General features: G+C 50.2%; 1 protein-coding gene and 1 long non-coding RNA gene across 3 annotated transcripts; one reads left to right on the top strand and one right to left on the bottom strand.

The window, feature by feature from the left end:
* The first annotated feature begins 44 nt into the window (after positions 1 to 44).
* Positions 45 to 2,662, top strand: LOC128117895 (uncharacterized). Its single transcript, XR_008220937.1, has 2 exons — positions 45 to 755; positions 1,001 to 2,662. It is a non-coding gene; the product is annotated as an uncharacterized LOC128117895 (long non-coding RNA).
* Positions 2,663 to 16,423: 13,761 nt separating this feature from the next.
* Hes6 (hes family bHLH transcription factor 6) lies at positions 16,424 to 18,197 on the bottom strand. 2 transcript variants are annotated; one of them, XM_052749291.1, is made up of 4 exons: positions 17,968 to 18,158; positions 17,804 to 17,890; positions 17,641 to 17,722; positions 16,424 to 17,400 (listed from the first exon to the last, which is right to left on the bottom strand). In XM_052749291.1, the coding sequence occupies exons 1-4, from the start codon at positions 18,046 to 18,048 to the stop codon at positions 16,976 to 16,978; spliced, it is 675 nt and encodes a 224-aa protein (XP_052605251.1). In that variant the 5' UTR covers positions 18,049 to 18,158; the 3' UTR covers positions 16,424 to 16,975. The 2 variants fall into 2 exon arrangements, with proteins under 2 accessions (XP_052605251.1, XP_052605252.1); XM_052749292.1 differs by having other exon boundaries at positions 17,272 to 17,400; positions 17,681 to 17,722; positions 17,968 to 18,197.
* Between the last annotated feature and the right edge of the window lie 2,157 nt (positions 18,198 to 20,354).

The raw sequence follows: 20,354 nt of genomic DNA, 5'->3' as shown, positions 1-20,354 counted from the left end.
GTTGGGCTGCGCAAGCGCACAAGCGCTCCTGGCCTGGGCACCCGATCCCGTGACTTGTTGATATGGCGTTTCCCGGGAGGAGCGGAGTAGTGGGGCCGAGCCTGACGTCCAAACCGGCTTTTGGTCCCAAAGAAGACAGTGGCAGTCATCTTTGCACTGGCGCGGTCTCGTGTGCTGTGACCAGGGTGTCAGGAGCGGAACGCTGGAGGATGCCGGACGAGGGGAGGCAGGTCCGCACCTGTCCGCTGTTCCCAGTGTGATTGAGCAGGCAAAGCAGCCTCCGACCGACCCGGAGCAGGATGAATCTCCGATGTTCCACTGGGATAGAGACCAGAGAAGACAGTCCAAGCCACAAAAATATCAAACATCCCTCATCTCAGCCACCAAAACTGCTGCTGCTTTACCAATTACAAGTTTGTCCTCTGTGTGTTTTGTCTCAGAAAAGATCCAGCCATAGAATTACCACCTCTTCCTGACATACAACACACGAAAGACCTCACTTCCCTAAACATACCCTCAAATCAATTGACTACACATCCAGATCCTACCAGTCTTTTCCCAACAACCCCTTACCTGTGTTTCCCGTCTTGTGTGGACTCGCTTGGTGCAGCAGGCAACATAAGTCATGGCTCCACTGCAAATCTGTTCCGGCTATTCTCTGGCTGTGATAGGTGGATCTGCCCAGCAGCCTCCAGGCCACTGAAGTCTTCACTGCTCTCAGACAGAAGCACCTTCTCCAGCTGAAGGATTTTGAAGTAACAGCACTTTGTCTCTTGTCCTCACCTCTCACCCACTTCTCAGCCCACCCCAACTTGACATCACCCACTATCTCTGCAAAGCAGCTCTGGCTGAGCTTGCTGGTGACTTCCCACTCCTGCAAATGGTCATCATCCCACATGAACTCTGGCAGAATTGCCACTTGGCCTGTCTTTCCCTTATATGTATAGACGTCTCTCCAGGTTTTATTCCTATTCACTGCTCCATTTCTCCTTGTTTACAGGCTCAACTTCTATCTCGCTGTTATTTGATGGAATTATCTTCTTTTGTGGAGACAAGAACTTGCTAGGTACACCAGACTGGTCTTGAAGTCACAATGCCTCTACTTCCCCAGTGGTAGGATTATAGGTCTGTGTCACCACTCCTGGCAATTGGAATTCTGACTTGATCTTAAGTTCTCTTTTCTCTTTCCCTTCATAATCTCATCCACACCAGGCTTGAATTGCTACCCTTTTGGACATGACTTGTTCATTTTCCTACTATCTTTAGATCTCTGGGCTCCAGTAATCCCTAGAATAGTTTATGGGTGATCAGAGCACCTCAAGTCCCTGACAGATTCTATTTTCTCTACTCCATCTTTCCTTTAGTCTGTTGCTTGGGCAGAAGAAAGGCATGTCAATGGGAGTGTGTAGTAGAGGAGGTTTTCACTTCACAGTGAACAAGCAGAGCGGAACATCAACAGGAAAGAACCGGGGAAAGATATAATCCCAGAGGACAAGCCCCCAGTGACCTATTTTCTCCAGTTTCCATTTTCCACCACGCCACCCCCTGCCAACGATCTCTTAAAATGTTGAACCTGCCACAGGGTTAAACCATTCACTAGCTCAGAGCCTCATGATCTAATTGCTTCAGAACACGATATGTTTTACTAATTTTGTGGACATCCCTTAATCCAGTCAAGTTGACCCTCAGTGTCAACCATCAAAATGTCCATGTGCAGATATTTGTGTGTACTTAAGTTTTCTGCTTCTGACCAGACAACAAGAGTGCATTTGTTGGATTATATAGTGCAAGTATATCTAGTTTTGGGAGGAGTCATCAGTGCATTCCAACATGGCTGTTGCATTTTACATCCCCACCATCAGGGAATAGGAGTGCCTGCCCCCCCCCCCCCCCCCCCCCCGTATCTGCGCCATCATTTGTTCTCAGTATTCTGGGTTTTAACCATTCTAACAGGTGTGTGGTTAGTAAACTTTGAGTTAGTCAAACTCTAATTACAGAAAAGTGCATGAATCATAATTATAAAGCTGAGTGACTTTCACAGGCCAAACACAGCCATATAACAAAGATTCAGAAAAGAAAATTCAGAGCACTTTGCACACATAGAAGCCATTTCAGTCATGACCTCGGAAGGAGATCACAGTTAGCACTCTACCATGGAATTTGCCTGGCCTTGAACTGAATAGGTGGAATAATATGAATTTGAGCCCAGCCTGGTTACAAAGCGAGTTGTAGGATGGCCAGAGCTGTTACATAGAGAAACCCTGTCTTGCACACCGCCACCAAGTTACAAGTTCAACCATATTTAATGTGCAATCATGACGCTAAGCACAATCATGTCTCAAACCATCACTGTAGAAACACGGTCAAAGGATGGAGTCCTTCGAGAAAACCCCAAGAAAACAAGAGCCTTGTGAGCTCAGTTTCTTCAAAACAGAATTATTCTTGGAATATAGTTTTATGCTCTTCCCAGGTGTAGCAGATAGGAATGAGTTTATTTCAGATTTCTCATTATTGCTTGCTGCTGTCATTCAATTAAATGCTTATATGCCTCTATGGAAAAACATTTTTGCCAAGTGCAGCTTGTCCTTGTGATTGTATACTTTACACATTATTCTTAATCCTCAGAATTGATGCTCTGAATAAAGTTGGCTACTGCATGGGACTTTAGTCTGCCTCATTTATTGTCTCTACACTCCTGGGTCCTGGGTCCCACTGCCTTTAGTTCCAAAACTGTCTTCATATTTTCCTTTTAGTGCTTTTGAGAATTTCAGATATGCATAGAATGTATTTTGGTTATATTCACACCCCACTCCCTACAACCGCTCTGGATTACCTCCATTGATTTGAGTTTTCCTATTCCTCTGCCTCTGTGAGTTTGCCTTTTGGGCACTTCATGTAAGTGGAATCCTACACTATTCTGCATTTCATTTAGTGGTTTTTCCCCCAAGAGTCATTCATGTGTACTTATGTCTGAGCTTCATTCTCCACCATGGATGAATAATGTCCCATTGTAACTGACTGGTCCTGTTGGCTTGTATCTTTTTATTTCGAGGGTTCACCTGTTGAGAGTTCACACTCAAGTTGCTTCCACCTTTGGGATGCTGGCAGTTCTGCTTGTGGATACAGCTGTTGCATTGTTACAGCTCTCATATGCCTAGGATTGCCACATGGGTCACATGGTAATTCTGTGTACTGAGAAACCACTGAATTCCCCACAATAGCTGTTCTATTTTACTTCTAGCAACAAATGATTACTGTGTTTTCCAGTGCTCGGGTTGACCTATGTGGAGTGGCTAGGTCTTGCACAGAATGGTACATTCTGTATACATACAGGTAATGTCAACTTTGTTGTATGCATGCGGAACAGAAGACAGTTCCATTGTCATTTTCACATGCTGGCCTATCGGGGAGCTGGCCAGGGTGATTCTGGTTCAAATATCCAAAAGAGCAGGGGGACAAAGGCAGAAAGGAATTTTACACTGAGCAAGAGGAGGTTCAGAAGGTCTTCTTATGCTCCAGTTTTTCATTTTATCAAGCACAGGGCAAGGTGGGGGCTGAGATTCCTTATAAAGAGGTATCAGCCCAGGGTAGCGGTATAACAAGGCGACAGTGGATACTGTTTCTCATGTGTAACAACCCAGGTTCCATCCCCGTACAAACAGTCCTTCATAGATTGAGGTTTATTACTTATATAGACAAACAGCCAAGGGTGCCAGCTCCGCATGAACTTGGAGGCGGGAAACATCAAAGATTGCCATGGTATGATGGAACAGTGTTGCAGAACCAATGGCTCATCAAAGCCTTAGAGAACCTTCAGGGACCGCAGGGAGGTGAGAGTACGTGACCTTGTCTAGGAGGGCTGAGAGGTGCTCTACCGAGATACGGGCTCTGCTGTGCTCAAGCCTTATCTGTATGGCCCCTGTGGATACAGACAAGGGCACCAAGGCTGACTTCTCCCCATGCTTATCCATCATTTCTCCCAGTCTATTCCTAAGGGACCTCTGAAGTATCAACTGAGGGCCTAAGCTTCTTCCTTGAGGGACAGCCTAGCAACCCAGCTTGGAAGCTCTATGTCACCCAGACAGGGAAATTCAAGGAAATTAGCTGCCCTGGAAAGGGGTCAACAGAGCAGAGAGAGCTCTAACAAGCATGTGCCTGCTTCCACATGCATATACCAGGATGTAACAGAACTTTAAAAGGTCAGACACTAGTACACAGGATACTGAACACAGTATTGTGTCCAAGACAGTTGAGGACACTATAAGAGTTGTGGAGATGAACCATGAGGTAGCCCTCAACAGACTCTCCCTTCCTGGTAGATGTACCCCAGTATAGACCTGCTCCCTTTTTAAGTATGAGCTTGAACTCCTACAAAGAGCCAAACATCCCAGAATTTCCTTTATGAAGTCAGATGGATGATAAAGAGGAAACTCATTTGCTCTCCCGTGCTTTGGTCAGGTGGGAGGCACCTGTCACATTGGGAGGTGCACTGTGGATAGGCCCATGCTAAGAGCTAAGTGAGACCTCCAGCCAAAAAGCAGAAAATGAGGCCCTTTGGCATTTCGTTGGAGAGGAACTGAATCTTGCCAACCGTACTTCGTGGCTGGGCTTTCACATGAGACCACAGCCTGAGCACACACAGCTGTGGCCTGTGAGACACCACCAGGCAGAGATACCACTAACCACTTGGATTCCTAAACCACTGAACCTGTAATATGCTTAAGCTGCTAAATTGTGGGGTAGTTTGTTACACAGCAACAGACATTGCTGGCTGGTTTTCTTACACAGAGTGAACCCCTGAGGGGATACAAGCACCACACCCCACCTTTGCTTTGGTACTGCCCCTGGCACCCCCACCAAGGGACAGCAGGGAGTATGGCTGGATGGGATGGAGTCTGCCTACCCCTCCAGTTCTGAGGAAGCTGCTACCAGGAAACCTTACAAGATCAAGGTGCGGCACGCACAGGCTCTGCACCCAGCTGGAAAGGAGGAGAGGCGAGTCAGTGGGATCACAGAAGACAACTTAGCTGTGCCCTACTGGCACAGCCCAACGCCCTCCAAGGAGAAGCTTTATGCTACCCTTTCCCACACCCCCATTTCCCTCCCATGTTGGGGGATCTCAGGGATCCAATTACTATAGGAATTTTCTGTGGAAATCAGACCACTGGGTTCTGAAAGGCAAACCCAGTCCTCTGTCCTCCACGTCCTGCAGGATTCGTGGGCTACCTCTTCCTTCAGGCAGCCTTCCCCAGGGCCTGCCTGTTGGAAGACATCTCAGCTTTTTCTCCACTCTCACCATGCTTATTAACTCTCTGTCCTGGCCTTGTGTCTGACACACTGATGCTTGGGAAGTATCATCCCCTTTGAAATTACATTCATCAGGCAGAGGCTGTGGCCCCCAGGGCTAGGCTGAATTTCCTGCTGAAACTCCTCCTAGTTACAAGGGGACACAGGCTATCTCCAGTGATTTCTTCACAGCATCTCTAAGTCAGATATACAGACTCCAGTCTTCTCCTCCCAGGTCAGGACTGACCGGGGCCCAACAAGACCCACATCTTGTCTGCTCTTGCAGAGCCCAGGGACAGCCAGGCCTCCAAAAGAGCTCCCAGGGACCAGAGCACTGGTGCAGATGGGTCTTGAGCCAAGGCAAAGCCACAGGAGAAAGAGCAAAGGTCTGGTGCTGGCAGGACCTGCGGGGGTTTCTGTGCGAGGCACCAGCTGGTGGCCAGGATCTTCTGGAAGTCTCAGATTTCAAGTTCCCACCACATCCTTAGCTAGAAAACAAACAGGAGTTTGGGCTCAAGGCCAGCCCCGAAACTTTTCGATTCCATCCCACAGGCAATGAATGGTATTTCTCTCTCCCTCCTTTGTGCGGCATCCTCCATGTCCCTCTGTAAGAGCGCTGCCCAGGGCTGGCTCTCAGCTCTGTGAACTGGGTGGCTCCTCCTCAACTACCAGTTAGGACCAGCAGAAACTGTCCGGGAGCACAGGGGTGCCGGGAGCACAGGGGTGTAGGGGGTGTGTTTGTGGGGCAGAACAGGAAGGAAGGGCGTTTGGCCTCCCATTCCCAGGTTTTTTAGCTTGGCCCTCCTCCCCCAGAGCACTCACCTTGGTGAGGGTGGGCACGCTCCTGTGGGCGTCCTGCTTCTCTGGGCAGGATGTCCACTGCCTCCCTCAGCATGGTGAATACAGCAGCTAAGGCGCTGCCCAGTGAGTGGCAGCTCAGATCCTGCAATGGAAGGACAAGGGCAAGTTACCTGCACTAAGCTTCTAGTTCCCCCACTTCGGGGGGTTATTGCGGGGGGGGGGGGAGTGGGGGCTGGCTTGCTCTGGAGGGGGGCCAGGGTTGGGGAGGCTTGAGAATAAGCTTCCTAGGTAGGGGGATAGGAAAGAAAGCTGGAGCTTCCGGGGTGGCAGTCCACGGGGAAGGTTCACCGTGTGGCTACCAACCTAGGCAGCTACAGGCACCGCTAGGATGGTAGGAGGTCAAGGAGGTTGGACCTGGAGAGGAGAGAGGCACTCACCAACGGTAAACCACTGCCACGGTGGCGGGGGACGCGGTGCTGCGCGGCCCGCCTCGGGCTAGCCTGATCCCTCGGCGGCTCAGCAGGACACGGCCGCTCCCTCGGCACCGTTGGCGTCGTTGGCACCGTTGGCACCTGCTCGCGCACAGGCCTCTGGGAGCGCGCGTGGGATTGCATCTCCCAGGAGGCGCCGGGGCAGCCCGAGGGCCGGGCCTCCAGCCTAGTGAGTCTGAAGGCGGGGTTCAGCTCTCCTTGGCCGTGGTGCTGCAGCCCCTCCCTTCCTCAGTTCCTCCGGGTACCCAAAGGAACTTCGAACTCACAGAAATCCTCCTGCCTCTGCCCCCCAAGTGCTGGGATTAAAGGAGTGCGCCACCACCGCCTGGCTGATTTTTGTTTTAACTTAAAAATATTAATTTTATTATACATGAGTGTTTTGCCTGCATGTCTGTGCACCACGTGCATGCCTGGTGCATGCCTGGTGCTGACAGAACCCAGAAGAACCTAGAGTTAAAGATGTTTATGAGCGGCTTTGTAGGTACTAGGAACCGAATTGGGGTCCTTTGTAAGAGCAGCCTGTGTTCTTAACCACTGAACTATCTCTCCAGCTTCTTAAGATTTTTTTTTGTTTATTTATTTGTTTTGTTTTTGAGACAGGGTCTCTCTATTTAGTCCAGGATGTCCTAGAACTCTGTGTAGAACAAGCTGGCCTGGAACTCACAGAATCTCTTTGCCTCTCCCTCTCCAGTGCTGGGATTAAAGACATGTGCCACTACCAGGGTGCTAGATACTCAATGGTCACCAAGGTTAGAGCCAAGCCAGAGGCAGAAGATCCTGGTGGGAGGCATGGCCACTAGAAGGGTCCCTTGTTGCTTGCGTACGTGGCTTGTGTTTATTGAGGTATGTTGGAGACCGTCCTTTGCTGAGCTGCCTAGAGCCTGGGCTTAAGGACCCTTCTGAGGCTTGTTTTGTCCCTGCAAACTTTTTGGCTCCTGCTCCTCCTGATTGGTGGAAGCTGCCTGTTCCCAGGGTGTTGCTGGTCACAGCCAGGTGCAGGTCTGCTTTCAGCATGTCCCGATGTCAGGTGTCTGAGCAGAAGTGTCTCCATCTTGTGAACCACTCCCATTTTATGTTCTTATTTTTATTCTAAGTGTTCACTGCAGACAGCTGCTATGGAAACACCCTCTCTGGGGATCTCGACAGTGCCGTCAGTGAAGAAGTGGGACAGTCTTTGCTTCAGAAACGCGGTGACAGATGCAGAAGAGACACTTTGAAGGAAGTTTGCTTCTCTGAGGCCAGAGAAGCCAATGCCAGCAAGGACATCGTGTCCAGGAATTTTTATTTACTCTCCTTCCGGGTTGCAGTAGGAGGAACAATCCAGAAAGGGGAGACGATGCTGTGCAGAGAGCACATATAAGAGGGGACAAGACCCTGTGTCCCTGTGAGAAGTCAGTACCACAGTTCTTCGGTATGGAAGGAAGAGTACTTGAACCAAGATGGAGGTGGATGTGGTAGGCAGAGTATGCTCCCGCCCTCATCCCCAGAACTCATGAATCTGTTACTTTACATGGCAAACGGGACTGTGCAAAGCCTGGGGCTGTAGCCTGATTGTAGAGCACTCACCCGGCATGCCCAGGGTCCAGGGTTCCAGCTCTAGCTGTAGCCTGATCATACAGCACTCACCTGACATGCCCAAATCCCAGGGTTCCGTCTCTGTCATTGGGAACAAAAAAGAAAAAGCAGCTGTGTAGATGTGACTACTGAAGGGACTCTGGACAGCCCGAGCAAGGCTGACACAGACGGAAGCTTGGCAAGCATGGCTCTGGCAGTCCTTGCCCTTCTCTCCCATTCCCTCGGCCTTGCTACATTCCTAAAGCTAGCCACCAAGGTCTAGTTCCTTATTTGGCCACTTCCTTCTCCTGAGGCTGACTACCAAGGTCCAGTTATCAAAGTATTGGAATCCATCATTCAGAAGCCCCCTTTTGGCTACCGTAATTAACATGCCCAATTAAAATTAACCAACTCATCCTAACACTGGTTTCCCCTTTTACCTTTATAAACTGCCATTTGCCTGTGTGTCACGCCTGTCTCCTCTCTATCCAGAGACAGTCCTGTGTCCCTCCAGAACAAATACCCCTCCCCCCTCTCCCTTGTTCCCTTCCCCTTCTCCCTGGACCTCTGTCAACTGTCTTTGTCTCTTATTCCCTGTCCTCTGTCCCTCTGGGGCAAATAAACCTTCTTTGTGTTGAGAACTTGGTCTTGGGGGGGTCCCTACAATTATGGATTAAGTTAAATATTAAAAATTAGGGAGATTATCCAGATGGTCCCAAGGCATTTACAAGAGTTCTTGAAAAGTAGAAAGTGGTGGAGAATCAGAAGGGTCAATGATGAAGGTCAGATAGTGTCATGAAGTATCCACCAGAGAAACCAGTCAGATGCAGGTTTAAGCCAATAGAAAGTCTTTATTGGGTTGAGAGATTGTCCAGAGGTTAAAAGCACTGGCTGCTCTTCCAGAGGACCTGGGTTCAATTCCCAGCACCCACATGGCAGTTCACAACTCTGTAATTCCAGTTCCAGGGGATCTGACACCCTCACACAGACAAATGTACACATAAAATAAACAAAAGAAAGTAAGTCTTTATTAGCTGCCTGGTTACTGCACTGGGATCCCTAACACCCAGTGGGGTCTTTCTCAGAGAGAGCTTTTTTATTTTTTTATTTTATTTTTTTAATGTACATTGGGGTTTTGCCTGCATGTATGTCTACGTGAGAATGCCACACCACCTGGAACTGGAGTTACAGACAGTTGTAAACTGCCATGTGAGTACTGGGAATTGAACCTGGGTCCTTTGGAAGAGCAGGCAGTGCTTTTAACCTCTGAACAATCTCTCAACCCAATAAAGACTTTTAAAGTCTCTTAACCGCTGAGCCTTCTCTCTAGGCTGGCAAGAGAGAGCTTTTAACTGCAAAATCTTTCTCACCTCTATTGTGGAGAAGCAGTCCAATTTTCTCTTGGTGATCTAGATCAATCAGTCCTCCGAACAGTCATTCCTTTCTTAGACTGTTAGCTTTAGGGCATCAGAAGCCCAAAGCAGCCGGGGGAAGTCTGAGCTTCCAGTTTAATGAAATGTTTGTTGTGGGGAACATGGTAAGACCAATGGATTCTATGATCGTGGGCCCACTGTCACACTTCTCTGGTCAGAAGCAATACTGTGTGGAATACCACGATGGTGGATAAGACAGTCTGTAAGCCCACAGATAGAAGTCTTGGCAGGAGTGTTATGTGTAGGAAAAGCAAATCAATAACCAGAATAACTATCTACTCCGTAAGAACAAAGTGTTGTCCTTTCCACGGAGAAAGTGGTCCAATGTAGTCAATTTGCCACCAGGTCACTGGCAGGTCACCCCAGGAAATGATAACATATCTGGGGTCGAGCATTGGTCTCTGCTGTTGGAAGATCTGGCACTCGGTGGCAGCTTTAGACAGGTCAGCCTTGGTGAGTGGCAGTCCATGTTGTCAGGTCGAGGCATAACCTCCATCTCTGCTACCATGGCCACTTTGTTCATGGGCCCATTAGGCAATGACAAGAATGGCTGGGGAAAGGGACTGGCTGTCTCCAGATCATCCTATCTACTTGATTATTGAAATCTGCCACTTCTAACTAAGATATAACACAGGACTGGAGAGCTAATATATCCTTGATGTAAACTGTAAAGGCATATTGCTGGCCTTGCCAACTGAAAGCAAATGGCTTCTAGTGGTCCTTTCTTTAAAATAAATAATTTATTTAACTTTATTTTATGTGCATTGGTGTGAAGGTGTTAGATCCCCTGGAACTGGAGTTACAGACAGTTGTGAGCTGCCATGTGGGTGCTGGGAATTGAACCCAGGTCCTCTGGAAGAGCAGCCAGTGTTCCTAAGCCCTGAGCCATCTCTCCAGCCCCTCTAGTGGTCCTTATACACAGGCACCAAGGAAAAGGCTTTTTCTGTATTAGTAGATATATACCATGTACCCAGGAGATGTGTTATTCTGCTCAAGTAGTGACACATCTGGTACAGCAGCTGGAATGGAAATCACTACTTGATTGAGTTTTTGATGGTCAGCTGTCATTCTTCATGATCCATCTGTCTTCTGCACTGGCCAGAAAGGAGAGTTACAGAGTTAAAGAGAGATGGTGGAAACCACCACCCCTGCATCTTTTTTCTTTGGTTTGGTTTGGTTTGTTTTTGTTTTCAAGACAGGGTTTCTCTGGGTAGCCCTGGCTGTCCTGGATTTCAATCTGTAGACCAGGCTGGTTTTGAACGCAGAGATCCACCTGCCTCTGCCTCCTGAGTGCTGGGACTAAAGGCCTGTGCCACCAAAACTGCCTGGCTTACCCCTGCATCTTTCAAGTTCTTGATGGTAGCATTAATTTCTGCAGTTCCTCCAGGGAAGCAATACTATTTTTGATTCATCATTTTCCTTGGCAACTCCATTTAGGCCTTTCCAACCATAATAGCCCTTACTCCACAGGTCAGAGAACCAATGTGAGAATTCTAAAAACTTCTGTTTATATCTATCCCAATTGTACATTCTGGTTTCGGGGAAATAACCACAAGATTAGTTCGGGGACCCACTGGACCTACTGTGAGTCAGATTTCAGCCACAATGCCTTTAGTCACCTGACATAAGCCCCTTCTTAACTGGAGGGCCACAGTGTTTCTTGGGATCTCCCAGAATCAGTGTCAATTTAGTACCTACTGGTAGCACCAATAGACCCCAGAAAGCCTGGTTGTTTTATTTCCCCTCATGTACAGTTACCCTTGTAAAAAAAGAGGTAGGTCAATCTGGGGAAGGACAGGAGAAAGGCCAACAGTAAAACTTTTTAGGTCCTTCCTCAGGGGAACCTGGCCGTCCCTTCATTCGAGGGGTTCTGAGTCTGCAAACAAGCTCAAGTATGGAAATGGGTTCACAGGCCAAGATTGCCTTTTGTTATGATCCAATGGAGCCTTTCTTTCATTTGTTTGAAAATTTTTATAGATCAAACAAAATACAGCAGGCTTCTTATCCATTTCATGCCTGGAAACACCATGGTTGATTAGCCAGTACCAAAGGTCCATATGAATCGTGCCACATAAAAATCACTTTGCCTGTGCTGACCAGGTCAGGCTCTTATGGACATTGCTTTGTCTGTGCTGCCCATTATGGTAATTACAATGACCTTGCCTTTGGCATTCAGTGCTGCCACCTGGCCCCTGCTGCTTCCAGGCCCAGTTAAACCCAGTGCATTTAGTCCATCCAGCTAAGCAGCAGCATCTCCATCCCTAAGGTCTGGCCCAAGGAAGAGGGTGACAACAAAGATCTTCAAGTGTGCGGGTGCCCCTCTGCCCGTCTTGTGTTTTATGTGATTAGTGAAGGGCAGGTCTCCTGGGCCTTCCCACTGTGGGGGAGCAGGTGTTACACAGTGCACCCACTCTAGCATTGGAATTTCCCTGAGCCTTAAAGTCAGGCTGGAGAGATGGCTCAGTGGTTAAGAGCACTGGCTGCTCTCCCAGAGGTCCCAGGTTCAATTCCCAGCACCCTCATGGCAGCTCACAACTGTCTTTAACTCCAGTTCCAGGGGATCTGACACCTTCACATCAACACACATAAAAAATAGTTTAAAAAAAATCATTTTATCAACACCAAGCCAAGGGATAGCAGGCATTTCCAACTTCTTGTCAGTAGGCCATCTTTTGACAAATACTTCAACCAACTATTTAAACAAAATTTTGACACCTTTTTTAACTGGGCAAAATTCCATACTAAACATAGGATTGCCATTCAGTGGGTCCATATCAATAAGCTCAGCCTGATCTAGTTTTTTTTTTTTTTTTTTTTTTTTGTCGGAGCTGAGGACTGAACCCAGGGCCTTGTGCTTGCTAGGCAAGTGCTCTCTATTACTGAGCTAAATCCCCAACCCCTCTGATCTAGTTTTTAATGTTCTCTCTCCCATTATCCCATACCCTTAAAATCCATTTGTTGTGGAATATTACTTTAACTAGGCAAAGATGTGTTACATCTGCTTATACTGCAGAATATTACTTTAACTCTGTGTTACATTTGTTTCTGCTGCCTTTGTTAAGGATATAAAGGTGTTACTTTTGTTTATGCTGCATTTGTTTAACTATGTAAAAAGATGTATTACATTTGTTTCACCTTGCCTGCCTAAGGCACCTGATTGGTCCCATGAAGAGCTGGATGGTCAACAGCTAGGCAGAAGATGCTAGAAGTTGGTTAATCTTATCACAGAACTCATTCCTTTCCTTGGTCAATTTATCCAAAGATGCTAGGAGCAACCAACCAGCATCACCATTTTCCTTATTTTTCCACAAATTGTCAAAATTTTATGTACAGACTCACCAAATCTGTTGCCTCTCATAATTGGTCAGTCAAGATAATCAAATACATTTGTCTTTTTAGGTCTGTAAAATAGTTTGCACCATGGGCTGCCAAGAGAGGTGCCCATGGCCAGAGAGGCTTCAGTAACTATAGGTGTTGGCAATTTGCAAAGCCTGTTCCAGATACTTAAAGAATTCATCCTTATACTTCTGTTGCTCTATAACCACTTCTGCTACCAAAATCTGTATTAATCAGGGCTCTCTAGAGGAACAGAACTTATAGGATGAATCTATAGTTATATAAATTGTTAGCTACATAAAGGGGATTTTTTTTTTCTTAGAATGGCTTACAGGCTGTGGTCTAGCTAGTCCAACAGTGGCTGTCTACCAATGGAAGGTCCAAGAGTCCAGTTGTTCAGTCCATGAGGTTGGATGTCTCCAGCGGTTTTCAGTAAACACTGGAATCCTGAAGAAGTAGGCTCTAATGCCAGTGAAGGAATGGACTTACCAGTGAGTGCGAGAGCAAGCAGGCAAAGCAAGCAAGCTTCCTTCTTCCACACCCTTTATTTAGGCCACCAGCTGGAAGTGTGGCTCAGATTAAAGGTGGATCTTCCTACCCCAAAAATCTGGATGAGGGACTGGTGAGGTGACTCAGAGGTTAAGAGCACTGGCTGCTCTTCCAGAGGTCCTGAGTTCAATTCCCAGCAACCACATGGTGGCTCACAACCATTGATAATGAGATCTGGTGCCCTCTTCTGGCCTGCAGGCAACATGCAGGAGGAATATTGTATACATAATAAATGAATAAATCTTAAAAAAAAGATCTGCATGAAAAGTGGATCTTGCACTTCAAATGATTTAATTAAGAAAAAAAAAATGCCAGGGGGCTGGAGAGATAGCTCAGTGGCTAAGAGCACTGGCTGCTCTTCCAGAGGTCTCGAGTTCAATTCCCAGCAACCACATGGTGGCTCACAACCATCTGTAATGAGATCTGATGCCCTCTTCTGGCAAGCAAGCATACATGCAGACAGAGCACTCATCTAAAAAAACATACATAAATAAATTTTAAAAATAGTTATAAAAGAGGAGAAAAGAAAAAAAATCCCTCACAGGTGTATCCAGCCACTTGGGTCTTAATTGCAGATGTAGTCAAGTTGACAATCAAGAATAGCCATCACATGGCACACAACCCTGCCTGTTGAAACCTTGATTTGAGCTCCATGAATCTTGCTTTGGACTCCCCCAGCCTATGGAAATGCTTGGTAATGTGTGCTCTTTCAAGCCACCGACTTTGTGGTCTCTTGCTGTGGCTATTATAGAAACTAAAGAATCAGAGATTTGGGGTGAGGTGGCAATTTTCAGAGAAGGGGAAATTAGGCCATCGAATGCCTTAGCAGGGGGCCTGTGAGGAAACCTAGGGGCTGCAGGGAGAGGAGGCAGGGCGAAATAGTGATGTGGCTGAAAGAGAAACTTGTGGTCCCCGACTGTGCCAGCTGGTTGTCACTGCAGAAGCGTTTCCACTTCTGAGAGAGAGACTGTGCCTGAGGATTGCAAAGAGGTTGGCTGGGGGTGGGAGGAGCATAGGGCTGGAGCTTAGGGTCAGTGGCGTCTGACCTTGAGCATGTCCCAGGCCTAGTGGCTCATTTATTCCAAGTCACCTTGCGAAAGGAGTAAGGCCTCTCCCTTGTCCAGGGGCCTGTGGGAAGACGCAAGAGCTGCTAGCAGAACAGAGATGCTCCTTGAGCAATCCCTAGCTAGTGCTCTCAACAGTGGTATCAGTGCTTTGGCCTCTAGATAGTGACAGAGGCCATGCAAGGGGACCCATTCTCTGTGCCCCTGGGGAACTCTACACCAGTCTGAGGTGATGAAAAATAGCCCCAGGGATAACATTTCCATTCCTCCAGCTCCCCAAAGATCAGCCCCAATGCTAAGATTAAGTTGCATGGATTCTAACCTGGCATAGAGATGAACCCCAAATACTGAAACACTCTGGGGACCGGAAGCTGCTATCCAGCTTTTGAGAAAGATGCTCTTAAAGGCACATGACCTAAGAAGAGACCCAGATGACAATCCTAAACCTTCACATGTCAACCTGCCTGCTTGCAGCCCATTGAAAACCATCTACTTGGGGGTCCCAGAGAGGAAGAGGCTCTCTATCAGTGCCAGTGACTGCTGCTAACTGACTGGAGATCTGTAGACTAGCGGCCCATTCCATCAACTTCCTCCTCCCTGAGGATTCTGACCTCCAGGGTCTGGCCTAACCTCAGACACAAGTTGCCTGGAGCCAATGAAATTGGCTGGCACTCCATGTCTCTGCAGTGGCACCAGGGGAAACGTCTACATTCAAGAAAAGTGACAAGCCGAGTCCATCATATGGTTCAGAAAAGGCTTCCCCAAAAAGCCTGAAGACCCAAGTTTGAAAACTACAGGGGAAGGACAAGACTCCCCAAAGTCATCCTCTGATGTGGGAGACCAGCTCCCACATTTATTTACCCCAGGGACTCTTGAGGAGTCAGGGATAAGAGACTTAGGTAGAAATAAAGAGGGAAGAGAAAAAAATAGAAATGCAGGATAGTCTCAGGTGGACCTGGATCCTTATCCACCGGCACAGAAATTTATTCCAAAGGGCTTTTTATAACAATGCCAGGGAGCAGGGCAAAAGACCTCCCCTGTGCTAGATACAGCCAAGTGTAGACCCTTACAAACACCTGGTACTCAGGGCCGTGGTCCAATCAACCTCTCATGCCGTCCTGCTGGGTACAGCCACTAGGAAATCTAGATGGGCTCCAATACGCTGACTTCCTTATGCATGGCTATAATACAGACACACACACTTTTTTCTTTTTTCTAAGACAGGGTTTCTCTGAGTAGTCCTGGCTGTCCTGGAACTCAGAGATCTACCCTTCTGCTGGGAGTAAAGGTGCGCACCACCACTGCCTGGCACAAATAATTTTTTTTTTGTTTTTGTTTTTTTCGAGACAGGGTTTCTCTGTGTAGCTTTGCGCCTTTCCTGGATCTCGCTCTGTAGACCAGGCTGGCCTCGAACTCAGAGATCCGCCTGCCTCTGCCTCCCGAGTGCTGGGATTAAAGGCGTGCGCCACCACCGCCCGGCACAAATAACATTTTTAAAAAGGGGAAAAAAAAAAGTACAACCTAAGGAAGATTAACATCTACACCATACTCATGAACCTTCTATGAAAGACATGTCCAAGGCAAAGGACTAGCAACTAGTCCCTAGTGTCGTCCCTGGAACTCAGGAGAGAACAGTATAGGGACAGGTCATTTCCCTACGGCTTGACTATCCTGGAGACAAACCCCATGCTAGTGGAGTCCTCTAGGACACATACTCCTAGGAAAGTGGGACAGCCTAGAGGATCTGCCCAGCAATGGGGGTGTCTCTACCAGCACCATGAATGCCCTTTGCTGACAAAGGGTGAATGCTGCAAACGGACGTTCACTAGTGTTAGATGCAGGAAATGTGTGCTTAGCTGAGCATTCACACATCGGACACGTCAATGACCGTACGTACACCAGGGGCAACTAACTCCAAAGTTCTTTATTTAATTCAATCGGAGCATGTGATGGCAACCAAATTCACACACTCAAGTGTCTTACAAACAGGAACAGCTCTCAGTGACCCTGTGGAAGGCGCCTGCCTCCCCTGGTCTCCGGGCTGAAGCAGCAGATCTGAACTATTCAGGTCAGGACTGCTATGGCCTGGGGTGTCCCTACCTAGGACACTAACGCTCAGCCTCAGGATTAGCCACTTCTGCCCTAGGTCCCTTAGAATGCCTGAAAGGCAGGGACAGGTGAACATGGGGGGAGCCCTGTCAGCTCTGACAGGAGTCTCCCCCCTTTCTGTAGCCTACCCCCCCCATCCAGAGCTATAGGGTCCATGAAACTGATTCCCTCAAACAGGGGTAGGGGCCTGCAGGGGCTGGCCATCAGGGTTGCCATCCAAGTCATCCATTGAAAGTATGGGGAAGGTATACCTGGACTGTTTCCACCTCATCTGATATCTGGGGGTGGGGTTGGGGGGGTAGACTTAAGGATGGCAGCCCACCCTCCACAGGTCCCTGGTTAGTGTTGTTGGTCACCAAGGCCTCCATACACTCTGGGCCAGGCGAGCTGCGGTCAGGCTGCCTAAGGATGTAGGTATCAAATCCGGCCCCTCAGCAGACACCCGATTTAGTTCAGCCTCCGGGACCTCCTCTAGGTCAGAACACAGGTCGTCCCCGGGACCTGGGGGACTGGACAATGGGGACCCTGGAGACCCTCCTGGAGGCCAGCTGCTCCTCCCAGGGCCTCCAGGCAGGCCAGCTAGGGAGTCCCCCAGCAGATCCCGGAAGCTGCTACCCTCACGCAGTGGCATGGACTCTAGCAGGTGGTTCAGGAGTTCAGCTGAGACGGTGGCATCGATGGCTTGGCACGTGGACACGAACGTGTGCACCTCATGCATGCATTGGATGTAGCCAGCAGCGAAGCGCTCGCTTGCTTCAGCCTGCAGCTGCTCTCGCTCTGCGCAGGAGGGTGGGAAGAAGAGAGCAGCATCCCGCACCGTGAGCAGTGACTACTATAGCTCGAACAATCCGCTCCGCGCTTTCGGGACTCACCCAGGAGACACACTGGCGTGTCCTGCTCTGGGCGGGGAGCCCTCGCCGTGGACAGGACCCGGACCCCGGGAGCCATCGCGTCCCGCTCCTGGATAGCAGGCGTGCCCGGTCAGAGCCCCCGCCCTCGATTCCCGCTGCCACTCACCGCGCGCCCGTCCCCGCAGAGCGCCCTGCACGCGCCGCACCGTCAGTTCCAGCACTTCGGCGTTCTCTAGCTTGGCCTGCACCTGCGCAGAGGGGAAGGGGATTGAGTCGGGCCGTGAGCTCCGGCTCGCACTCTGCAACCTCCCACGCCCTTCCCGTCGCACCTCGGTGCCGGCCAGCAGCAGCCGCAGCTCCTGCAGACTCTCGTTGATCCGCGCGCGCCGCTTCTTCTCCACTAGGGGCTTCCGGGCCTGTGGGAAGCGGGCCACTGAGCCCCGGGCCCGCGCAGCCTCCCGCAAGCCCATCCGCCCGGGGCCCCTGCCCGCACCTTGCGGTCCCCCCGTCTTTCCCAGCGGTCCTCATCCTCGTGGCCTGCACGGTCCCGGCTGGGCGCCAGAGGCGGAGACATGGTCCGCAGCGCCCGAAGTCGGGCGCCGGGAGCTGAGTGCAAACCACACTGCCAGGCGGGTGGCAGCCCGGAGGCCTCAATAACTCTTCGGAGTCTTCCGGCCCCCCGCTGCCCCGCCCCTTTTATAGCAACTTATTTGCATGTCAATGCGCCGATTGGCTGTGCGTGGCCGGAGCTGCCAGCCGCGAGGCTGCCTGCATCCAATGAGAGTGGCCCGCTTTGTCAGGCCCCCGCCCCCCCCCCCCCCCCGGGCCTCTGGCAGCTGGCGAGGCGGAGCCCACAGCCGGACCTCCTGCCCCTCCCGCAGGGGCGGGACTCCGGGACAGTGACCTCGGGCTTCTGCCTTGCTGGTGTACTTGTAGCTCCCTCTGCTGAGTTATGAGCCCAGATCTGCCAGCCTGTGAGCCGGGACTCAGCTATCCATTCTTCTGGCCGTGCATCCATGCATCCACTCCATCCAGCCCTGCCTCCATCCTTACAGCGCATTCGCTTCCTTTGGTTCACCGAAAGTGCCTCCTGAGAATAGCGGTCCAGTCCGGGGTGGGGGTGGGGGGCCCAAAGTGGGCTTCAGGTGGGGCAGTGCCAAAGTCAAGTCTGTGCCCTCGGGACCTGGAAGAGGCTTCTGGTCACGGGTGACGAGAGTGCAAAGTGGGGACCAACTTAGCTGCAGGAATAGGGACGGCCCCGGACCCTTGAGGTTTTTGTGGACTCGTGAGGACACCTGTAACCTTAGACCAAGGTCCTCAGTCGTCCTCACTGCAACCTCTCTTTCTCTGAGCTCTTTCTAAGTCACCTGCCCAACCTTGTCTTTCTCTATTCCCAACCCCCCCCGCGTCAAGCCTCCCCTTCCTTGTTCACCACCCGGTACCTGCCTAAGCTCCCCTCACCTCCTAGTCCCTCGGCAACCCCATCTGATGCTGTCACATTTCCCTGCCCCCCACCCCTTTCCACGCCCACCCCCACCCCCGCGAGTCCCCTTCGTGTCCCTACCCTACCCCCACGCCTCCACCCCGCGCGCAGTCCCTCTCGGCTCCTCCCCCTTCCATCTTTGGGCCCTGCAGGCGGAGGCTGCCGTCTGGCCCCGGTAACTTGATGCCCGTGACAGTTGGCAGCTGCAGCGGCTTCGGCAGAGAAAAGCGGCAGCCCGGCCAGGAGCGACAGGTGTTGGCCGCGCCTTTGTCTCGCTGGCTTTGTCCCGCTGGCAGCGACAGGCACGCCTGCGTCGGCCAGACGCCCAAGCCCCGCGTCGTCGGCGGTCCATCTGCCGGCCCTGCCTCGCCGCAGGAGGGGGTGGTGTGCGCGGGGGGGGTGGGGGGAGCGAGACCGCGCCCCCGGGCAGCACCCTAGGAACCCCTGGCTCTGCTCCAGTGTTCTTGTTTTCTGCTGCTGCTTCAGAGCTGGGACAGGGAGCCGGCTCTCACCCGGCCTTTAGGTACTGGGCCCAGGCCCGGGCACCACCAAACACCACTGAACTGACTGCCTCTTCAGCATTCAGGTCTTGGTACTTGGTGCTTCATCAGCCTGACTGGAAGGCCTCTGACAGAGGGAAGACCAGGCAGGAACTGGTGCAGTTGGGCAGGGAAACCCTCTACCCTCCTAAAGATGGGCCTGGCGGACTCTTTATGGCTCTGCTACAGAGGGTCCTCCAAAGCCGTCAGGTGTTGTGAGCTGGGTGAGAGGTTTGAAGTTTGAAGGTCTCCAGGGTCACCTTACTAGTGACCCACTCCTGCTCTCTCTCACTTTTGCCTCTGAATTGTTCCCCTGTATTCTGGTCCTGACACTCCCCCTAGCCTATTACCACTCATCTGGGTGTTCCCAACATGCTAAAAGGCTTGGTTCTCTTCCACCACCCTCCAGGCAGGGGCTGCTGAAGGTCCTCCGTACCCAGTGGTAAGACTCCCAGGTGGGGGTGGAAATGACCCCCGGGAGCCAGTCAGTCATACCTGGTTTGTGACTTTACTGTTGAGCTATCAGCTTCCAGTAAAGAAAATTCTAAAACGACCACTTTTAAGTTCCCACTACTTTGAGGTAGGCAAAAGTAACCTTTGGTAGGTTTGTGTGTGTGTGTGGTTTTTGTTTATTTGTTTTAGTTTGGTTTTGGTTTTGTTGTGCTCCCTAGTTCACAAACTATTTTGTATTTCTTCCTGGATCAAATGAGCAAAGCCAAAAGATAGCGCCCCTTGGTACAGCAGAAGGGCTCCGAGGAAAGGCTCTTCCAAACATCAGTGGAACACCTGATTGGAGAGTTAGAAGTACGGGCTGAATAAGGACACCAGAAAGACAAACCACACAAAGAATTAAAAGCA

Source organism: Peromyscus californicus, unplaced genomic scaffold (assembly GCF_007827085.1).
Source record: "Peromyscus californicus insignis strain IS unplaced genomic scaffold, ASM782708v3 Scaffold_21__1_contigs__length_65335640, whole genome shotgun sequence".
Lineage (NCBI taxonomy): Eukaryota > Metazoa > Chordata > Mammalia > Rodentia > Cricetidae > Peromyscus > Peromyscus californicus.
The sequence above is the reverse complement of the archived record's forward strand: the minus strand, read 5'-3'. Positions and strand labels throughout refer to the sequence as shown.